This window comes from Triticum dicoccoides, chromosome 7B (assembly GCF_002162155.2).
Source record: "Triticum dicoccoides isolate Atlit2015 ecotype Zavitan chromosome 7B, WEW_v2.0, whole genome shotgun sequence".
Taxonomy (NCBI): Eukaryota; Viridiplantae; Streptophyta; class Magnoliopsida; order Poales; family Poaceae; genus Triticum; species Triticum dicoccoides.
The window spans coordinates 16491239-16500941 of record NC_041393.1 but is presented as its reverse complement, the minus strand read 5'-3'; the positions used below and the strand labels follow the sequence as shown (position 1 = coordinate 16500941).

The window sequence follows — 9703 nt, the reverse complement described above, 5'->3', positions numbered from 1 at the left end:
CGATTATGGTTTCCACGCGCCGCCGCCGCCTCTTATATTAATTCATGAATTAATATAATCTGAAATTTCCCCACAAAGATCCATACCAATTAAGTGTCCTTGAGAGATGTTTGCATAAGATATTTATCAAAATAACACGAATTTTCTATCAAACTACTACTAGTTTTAATGTACTCAAAAGCAATACTTGGGAGATACTATATAAAATCCCTCCACATGGTTTTCCTAACATATGATCCGCATTAATAAGGCACACACTTAATAGTAATTTGATTTGGCACTGATATGGGTGTAATAGGTTTGTTTCATTTACTCTGGCCATTTAATTCTTAATAACTACCAGAAACTATTGAAGTGCAAAGACACTATTAGCCTTGAAAAGGGAACATGACGTCTCATGTCCATTTGATCAGTGTAAATGAATGGCCCAGAACAATTTGGGAGCATCTTAAAATTTCACTCTTATGTTAATCATCAAATCCACTAGTGGTCCAAGACGCACTTTCAGCCCCCTCAATCATATTACCCTCGACCTTTCTCCACTAGCTTCTTGCACACAGGTGAACACCACCTAGCTCCAGATGCGGTGCAGAGTACCGGTAAGTGCCCTTTATAGTAAGAACAATAGTAGAGCCAGCTGCTGTTATAAAGTCATTGTCATGTATAGCTAATCCAATAGCCAACATATACAATAGCTAGCTATAAAATTATATTACTTTGTCAATACATGACCCACCTCACACTCTTATATAGTGCCTAGGAGCACGTGCTACCGCTGGCTCTTAATCTACATCTCACTTCTCTTCTCTCTCCTCTAACTCAGTAAGAGTATATTATTTTATCTCGTATAGCCCTCTTACATCAGCTTATTGTGTTCTTACGCGCAAACATCCGGAAGGTCACATACTGATACACCAGATGTGGTCACATACTGATACACCAGATGTGTACCATAAAGGACTATCCTCCTTTTTTGGGCCTATGCAACAAATATTTTTCTCCAATGCCACAAACATTACGTTTGGTGCATTTTTTGTTGCAGTGACAGAACATCTCAGATTCGTCCACTTGAGGGGATTGAACGGTAGAGAAGCCGGCTTATTTTTCTGCCATATCAGCTGGCTGATGGCTAGCGTTGGCCTTTGTAAATTAGGAAGTATACTTACCACTAAGAGTTTGTGCCTGTAGGTCGCCGAGTACCAAAGAAAGCGGGATTTCGAAAAAATATGCTCAAGCTCAGGTAAGCATACAATTCTAGCTATAGTTCATGGCATCACGGCAAAACAATTTGAGAGGAAGAGTATATCACTAGTCAATACTACAAATGTGTCGTTTCATATTTTAGTTTTCTTAAGCTACAGCATTTGTTTCGGCTCATCATGCCTATATATTAAGGTCAACAGGGTTCATTAACCCTAGTGTTTGTCTTAATTTGCAGATTCTACCGTGAGCTTCAACGACGACGAGCCAATTGACATTGCTCCTCCAAATTCAGGTCTAGTAACCCAAAACCCGCATGCTCTTGTTGCAGATGATTTTCCTATATGCAAGTTTGCAGATATCGAGGGGTTACTTCTTTGCATTACTGTTTAGCAAGCATTCGACGTGAAAACTAGAAAAATTGTTATAATGAACCAAACTACTTATGAAAGGGACGTGTTGGTCCAGGCAAGTGCATGTTTAAATTCAAGCCCGATGTACAGAAACTCTGATTGTGTTCTCTTAAAGAGTAGAAAATATCTAGCTGATACGTACGAATGAACCTTACGTCAAAGAAGCGATTTTTGCGTGCGTGCAGGAATTTGGTGGATTTGCTTAACAAGTCAATTAGCAATCCATTCAATGTAAACGTAATAATCAGAAAAAAGTACTCCCTCTGTCCCATAATATAAGAACGTTTTTGACGCTACACTAGCGTCAAAAACGTTCTTATATTATGGGACGGAGGGAGTAACATGCACCCTTATCTCAATCTTATAGTGCAGCTGGTGATCAAGAGCAAGAAGGAGGTGCCACTCAGAGAGTACAATCAGAAAGTGATGGTTGAGCTCACCGGCGGCGACCGACCGGGCCTGGACCTGGTTGCTGTCCTGGACGTGAGTGGCAGCATGTGGGGCGAAAAAATGGACGACATGAAAGCCGCCATGCAGTTTGTTGTAAGGGATCTTTGCCCCATCGACCGCCTCTCCATCGTCGCCTTCAACAATGCCGCCGCCAGGAAGTGCCCGCTGCGGCAGGTCACCCGGGCCAAGCGGTGGGAGCTGCTGGAAATCGTCGATGGCCTTATCGCCTGCGGTGGCACAAACATCGAAGAAGGTCTGAAGACTGGATTAAAGGTGCTCACCGACCGCAAGTTCAGCGACAACCGCATCGTCGGAATCGTGCTCGTGTCTGACCGGCAGCACGAAGCAAGCCAGGTCCCTACTGGCAATGTGCCAGTCCACACATTTGGTTTCAGCAGGGTCGACGGCAGCGCGCAGCTGCTCACAGATGGCCATGGTCTGACCATGGCAATCTCCCAGTGCCTTGCCAGCCTGCGGGCAGTCGCGGTCCAGGACTTGCATCTGACGCTGTCACGCGTGGGAGACGAGTCGACGATACAGAAGGTCACCGCCGGGGTACCCATGGTGCAGCACTCCGATGACTCGCTCACCGTCGCCTTGGGCTACCTGTATTGCAACGTAGCGCGCAGGATCGTCGTCGACCTCTCCCTCCCGGAAATAGAGAGCGAGCGCTGGGCCAACATCCTCAAGGTCAGATACTCATGCAGCAGGTATGTACCATAAAGAACTATCCTCCTTTCATTCGGCTCTGTAAACATGAGTGTGATGGCCGAACGCAATGCAGCTCTTCCGGGAGGGAGTTTGTTGCGCCTCCTGCGACACTGACCGTGTGGCGAACTGACGTGGAAGAAGAGATCCGTTGGCAGGCCGCGCAAATGATCCTGGAAGCCCCAAACGATGCCCGACACTGGCTAATAAGATATGCGCATTACCTGTGGAGCTCGCTTCCCGATTTTCCTGCTAACTTTTTTCTCTGTTATAATTCGTTCTTGACTTCTTATCTTCTCTGTTTTACGTCAAGTAATTGGGCCGAAACTAATATTCTTACAAAATTTATAGGTCTTATAAGGTTATTTATTTTCTTCCCGTTTTTCCTGTTCATCTTTTTCCTCTTTTTTTATGAAAAAAAGGAAAAAAAAAACCTTTGTCATCCTTTTCAGAGCATGTGGAGTAACATAATCCGTGGATGTATTTTCTTAAACCCTGTAAACATCTTTTTATCCAATCAATGTACGTATTTCTCTTAATCCATGAATATGTTCTGACCCTTGTGAATATTTTCTCGAAACCTGTGAATAGATCTGTAAACGTACATATTTCCGGACCCTTGATCAACTTTTTAACCCCCTATAGCTAGTGTGCATGGGCGAAGCACGTCTCTACAATATATTAAATTACACCACAGGTGCTAAAACTTGGCGTGAAAAATTAATTTAGTGCCAAAAATTGTGGCATACGTTGAACTTTGCACTGGCGTGCACGTATGATGCAAATCACATTTGTATACGGAAAATGAGCTGACTAGGCGTGTCATGTGGCATGGTGTCCGTTGTGTGCAAAAATAAATGGTGGCCGACAGGATTCAAACCCATGATCTGCCGCGTGGAGGCTGGTATGCCTAACCAACACAACAAGAGCAGTTTTCTGTTATGATTACAAACGTACTCTATATATCCATGCGGCATTAAGCTAGCTGGAGGCCCTAAACCATTTTGCAGTGTTATTTTATAAATATATAAATTATATGCACATTATAATCTTTTTTAGGAAATATGTAAATCATAATCTTGTGTCATGCTTTAAGATTTTTTTATTTTTCTAAATATTTTAATAAATGCTTACATAAGTTTAAAATGTTCATAGTTTTTTTTGACAAGCAAATCTTCCCAATTTTAACAAAATATTAATGTAGTATATAAAAGTGTTCATGCTTTTTGAATATTTCTATATATTTTAATAAATGCTTATATAAGTTTATAAATGTACACAGTTTTAACAAAATACCCATCTAGTCTATAAAAGTGTTCATGCTTTAAGAAACATATATTCATATAATGTAAAAAATCGTTGGCTAAGATTCAAACCAGCGACATGTAGTCATTAGGTGCGCGTGGCCACCCCACTCGACAACGTTATTATTTCAGAAGTTTATAAAATATATGTAAATTATAATCTTACATAATAATATAACAGTATACAACAGTATACAACTATTCACGTACTATTTCAAAAATTACCCATATGTTTAAGCTATAAATTAGAAAATTATGCACGTAATATTTTCCATATTCAATGAAAATATCCAAGTAATTTTTTTTCTATATATTTAAATAAATGATATTGTATACTTAAAATTTTCATGCTTTGAATAAAATATTTATGTATTATATAAAAGTGTTCATTTTTATTCTGCAATTTTTTATAATACAAAATTATTATTTGCATATAATTTATAATTTTTGTAACAAATAACAGTGCAAAATGGTCCATAGGGTGTCGGGCCTTCTTAAGGTCAAACGAATATATAACGGAAATGTTAACGCCCACACGTGTGGGCGTTCACCACTCCGTCCACACGCAAGCATCGCCGTTGGTTTCGTTTTGCACGAATCTTGGAGCAAAAGGGCTGGTTTTCGGCGCCACGTCGGACGATTCTAGTGTGCGGTGTGCGAGTGGGTTCGCCCGCACGGTAGTTGCCATCCCGCGGTCAGCGGTTGCCACTGAGAGGCGTGCGGTGGAACTGCCATGCGCCCGCACGCCACGGTCCGACCGCAGTTGACGTCAAACACGTCGCACACCCCTCCACCCTCTCCCTCACGGTTCCATTCACTCTCCCCCGCGTCGCATTTACTGGCACAACCCACTCGCATTACAGTCCACTGGAGGAGAAGGCGAGGGGATAAGGCGACGGTGGAGGCGGGACAGTCGACGGTGTTCGCGGGCGTTGGTGGTGCTCGTCGGAGCGGAGCGGCGTCGCCGGAACGCGTGCGGGTCGAAGGTAATGCTCGCTTCATCTATCGCATACCCTCCCTGATTTTGTTCCCCTCTTTCCTCCCTGTTCGATTTCTAGATCCATTCCTAGAAATTCCGGCGATTCGGCGGTGCGCCGGCGTTCCCGCCGCTGCGGTGGTGCGCCATAGTTGTGTGCCTGCCGTTGCTTCGTGGGAGTGGGTAGTTTCGTCGCCGCCGCTGCGGCGGCATCGTCGGTGAGGCTATGCCTGCTCGTAGGCAACGCATTAGTCTTGCATTTGGATTTTGAGAGTTGTCCGCCGGGTTGTTTTGGTGCGGATTGGTTCGAAATTTGGGGTTGCAGCCATTTCGCGCGAGAATTGTAGGGGTGATTTTGAGGTTGAAGCAGTTGCCATTGAAACCTAGACCTAGTCTAGTTTTAGGGTTGAAACTGCAGACTGTGGCGAAATTGGCAGTATGATTGAACGTGAACAAATGTGCGGCAACTAAACTACCTGAAGAAACGTGGTAGTTGCCACAAACGTGTTCTCCCATGTGGCAACAGATTTCCGAAAATGACTGTCATAGTTGCCACCGCAAAACGAGGTGGCAACTAATTTCATTTGAACTCCTGTGGCAGTTGCCACACGCATGCTCTTCCCATGTGGCAAATTTTAATTCTGCTGAACTTGTACGATAAATAACCAGAAAAAATATGCTTTCTGAATGTGGCAACTATGGTAGTATGACCGAACGTGAACAGGTGTATGGCAACTAAACTACATGAACAAATGTGGCAGTTGCCACAAATGTGTTCTCTTCTGCGGCAACATATTTTCTGAAACTGACTGTCATAGTTGCCACAAATGTGTTCAAGCTCACACACAAGGGGGGCAACTAAAATTTACTGAATGAATGAGATAGTTGCCACATACACGCTCTTGAACGAGGCAAACTGATTTTTTACTGAATTTACATAATAGTAACTTCAAACATTCTTTTTCATTTGTGAGACTTGTTTTTTTTTCTGAATTATTTGCGACAGTTTCCAAACTTTGATAGTTGCCACAATCGGTAGCACTGGACGGAACTAATGTGCACATCGAGTTGGCGTGTTTGCCACTTTGGATTTTTGTATAATCATGTTGCAATACAGTATGTGAACACAATGTCTGTTGCCACAATACAGATATGACAGTGTGGCAAACTGGCTGCATAGTATGGCAACCACATTTGCATTCAAATAGTTAATATTTTTCTGTTAGGTGGCAACTGCTTACCCATTGCATTTTACATTTTGGCCATTAACAATTTGGTCTGTTCCTACATCAGCAGAATGGCTCGTGGCGATCATCAAAGTGATGATGACGATTTCATGGATCCACCTCAACGTAACCAGGCAACTGGACGGAGAAAAGAGGGCGATGAGGTAACTGTCCGCACACCCGCCCCCCTCCTCCTGATTTATGTTATTTGTTGGCAGCTAGATCTTTTTTATAGTCGTCCATCATGAACTAAATTTTCATAACATTGCAAAAACATGGCAACAGCTCAACACTTTTGTGTTTGTTTTTTGCAGAAGAAGAAACGTATTCGCAACAGAGCCTCCCAGGAACGTCTGACCGTGTTGATTGAAAAATTCACTGACGATCAAAAGGGAGCTGCTGCTGAGATGGGTATGCAGGTTCTGATGGATGTCCGGTGTACGAACCTTGTCAACCCAGTATGCGACTGGCTTGGTGAGATATACGATCCCGCCTCCAGGGAATTCGTGATCCCGGGACGGGGAAGACTTCCATTGAATGAGGAATCCGTGTTCTGCACTTTGGGTGTGCCTCGGGAACATATCAAAGTCCCGTACGAGGTTAATAATGAGATCGAGGAAGAGCTGTTCGCCCGTTTGTTTCCTGGGTTGGAGGCAATGCCGAACACGTCTGTACTGGCAGATTCTCTGCAGGACATGACGACGCACGGAGAAGTTTTCAAGATGAAGCTACTCATGTACCTCATCTCAGCTGTTTTCGCGCCGACCACTTCTCTTCGCCCAAGCAACAAATGTTTCCCCATCCTGGTGAATGATCCATGCTTGCTACTGCCAGTGTTTTCGTTGCATTTCTTCCGTTTTGATTTCTGACGCGGCAAACTTTTTTGCCCTGAAATTTTGTGTGGTGCAGGCGAATCTGAAAAACGTGAAGAGTATGAACTGGTGTAAGTTTATTGCCGACTTTCTCCACGATGCTTTCAAAAACAAGATGTACCAGAAGGGTTGTCGTCTGTACTAAATGGTATTTATTTTCACCAGATCTCTGTGTGAACTCTTTGTTTACAACGTACTTTTATTTCATGCATGACAATCTGGTCATAACAAGATGGCAACTGCCATAGTGACAATGTGGCAACTGCCATAATGACAATGTGGCAACTGTCATACTGACAATGTGGCAACTACCTTCATATTAGCATGGCAACTGCTATCACAGTAGGATGACAACTGCCATCACACTTTGATGGCAACTAACACATACATATTATCGTTGGATCATACATTATCCTGCTCTTTTTTTTTCTGAACTACAAATTAACCACGATGGCAACTGATATTTTCTTTTCTTTGCAAAATTGTTTTAAATCAGCTCATGTATGTCGACTCTCTTGACCTGTCCACCGTGGATTTCACCGGGATAGGAGGCCCGCCGCCTACTCACAAGTTTGCTGTTTCTGCGTGGACCATCAGCGCTGTCAAGGCTGTGCTTGCCGCAGACAGGGCAACTGATGGCACATATGGAAAACTACAGGTTAGTTTTTGTTTATGTCTTTTTCACACGGCATGCTTACAAATTTGACATGACGCAACCGTCTGTGGTTTATAAGGCATGCTTACAATTTCTTTTTTTGTTTTTCATAGCTGATGGCCAAGCATGCTATAGACTACAGCGTGTTTGGGGGGCCTCAAAAATTTGAAAAGTGGATGGACGTGCACTCAGCTCCGTCTTGCCCTTCTGAGGTAATCAAAATGTCCACATCTACGATTTGCCGTGGATTACATGTTGATGTCGCGGAAGCGAATGCAGTACGGGTGTTGTTTTGTTGATGCTTCTTGTTTTCGTGCACATGCGAGGGCACCAGTGGAGCATCTAATTGGGCAGTTTGCATCCGGAATGACCGGCCTGCTCGGGAAGTTGGTTGAGGGGTGGACATCCCTCAGTGCCTCTGACAGCGACGCGGTTGCGAGGCAGTTCACTTCATTTGTCCCAGAACATACACATCGGCCAACCGGTTGCCGTGGCCGGTATGACTACAACAGCTCCCAAGAGCCCGGTGACACACATGATGATGTGGATGGAGACGCTGGCTTCAGCAAGGACGACGATGATGACACCGATGATGATGAACACGCTGAAGTTCGCACATGCGGCAACAAGGGCAAGGATGCAACAGGTGCCCACCCACCGGAGAAAGTGAAAGAACATACGGCTGCGAGAGGCGAGGGGGTTTTCCATCAAGGAGGGGGAGGGCTCCAGAGGATGTTGGGCAGGGTTCTGCTGGCAAGAGGTCTAGGATCGACCCCGTAGCTGCCAGGAAGAGGTTCGACTCTCAATTTTAGTTTTCTGCTGTGTATCTTTTCTTTGGAACAATCTCATCCATTTCTTTTGCACTTGTTTTTTGTCAAGCGCGGCAATTAGTTTGTTGTCTGACAATTGCCACCTTCTTTTTTCCTTCCATCTGTTGCGTGCAGTGAGCCGACCGCTGGTGGACGAGCAGCTACGAAGAAACAGGCGCCAATGCCAACCCGTGTTTCTGCTCGCTTGAACAAAGGTGCCCCCATTGCCGGTGACATCCCTTCCACCAGGTCTTCTGCTCGTACGACGACGACCAACACCGGGGATTCTGTCGTGTTGCCTGACCTGAGGAAGGCAGTCAAGAAGTAGGTTTCTCCATGTGCTTTTCATTTGAGATAGCGGTTTTTTTCTTGATTTTTCAATGCAACTGGTCTGCTTCGTCACATGTTCTTCTGTTATCATCCCCCACGAGGCAACTGCTGTTTTTCCAAATGAGTTCTTCCTTCATTTTTTAAATGTATGGCAACTCCTATTATCTTTACATGGCAACTGGCATCTAGGCCAAATGGCAACTATTTCTGTACCTAATGGCAACTGTCATCTTTTTTTTTACCATTTTCTTCTGAGAGTTCATCCCCCACCTAATTTTGAAATTGCATTCCTCACAGATCAGACATTTTCTATCATTCCTTTCAATTTGCCTAACTTTGATAACTGCTGCTGTATGGCAACTGCTAACTATGGCACATGGCAACTCATGACCCCCTTACATGGCAACTACCAGCTTTTTCCACTTGTTTTTAGTTTTTTAATGCTTCTATCATTGCAAACATATTTTTTTGTCCATTTTTTTCATACCATTTTTCACGTGCTTTTTTTCCTTTGCAGGGTGAAGAAGACTACTACGCGCGGGGCCAAGCATATCAGTAGAGACCCACTCGAACGCCTGCATTCAAAATTGTCAACAGGTGGCAACTCAGATGTACATGAGGCGCCAGGCGACAATACTGCTGCTGCACCGTCAACTGCTCCCACTAACTCTGATGCAAGTGGCCGACCATCTCCGCCGGCTGCAGATGTGCAGGCTAGAACAACAGGCATCCGTACATCGGGGAGTGACGAGTCGGTATC

The 9703-nt window shown here is 44.2% G+C and overlaps 1 protein-coding gene across 1 annotated transcript in view; it reads left to right on the top strand.

The window, feature by feature from the left end:
- The window catches only part of LOC119338510, a 13973-nt gene extending 4471 nt beyond the window's left edge, over positions 1-9502 (top strand). Inside the window, exons 7-12 of the mRNA XM_037610833.1 lie at positions 1189-1240; positions 1439-1495; positions 1981-2773; positions 2848-3268; positions 7646-7807; positions 9461-9502. Coding sequence (XP_037466730.1) covers positions 1189-1240; positions 1439-1495; positions 1981-2773; positions 2848-3268; positions 7646-7807; positions 9461-9502 — 1527 coding nt within the window. The remainder of the gene's footprint in view (positions 1-1188; positions 1241-1438; positions 1496-1980; positions 2774-2847; positions 3269-7645; positions 7808-9460) is intronic.
- Positions 9503-9703: the final 201 nt, after the last annotated feature.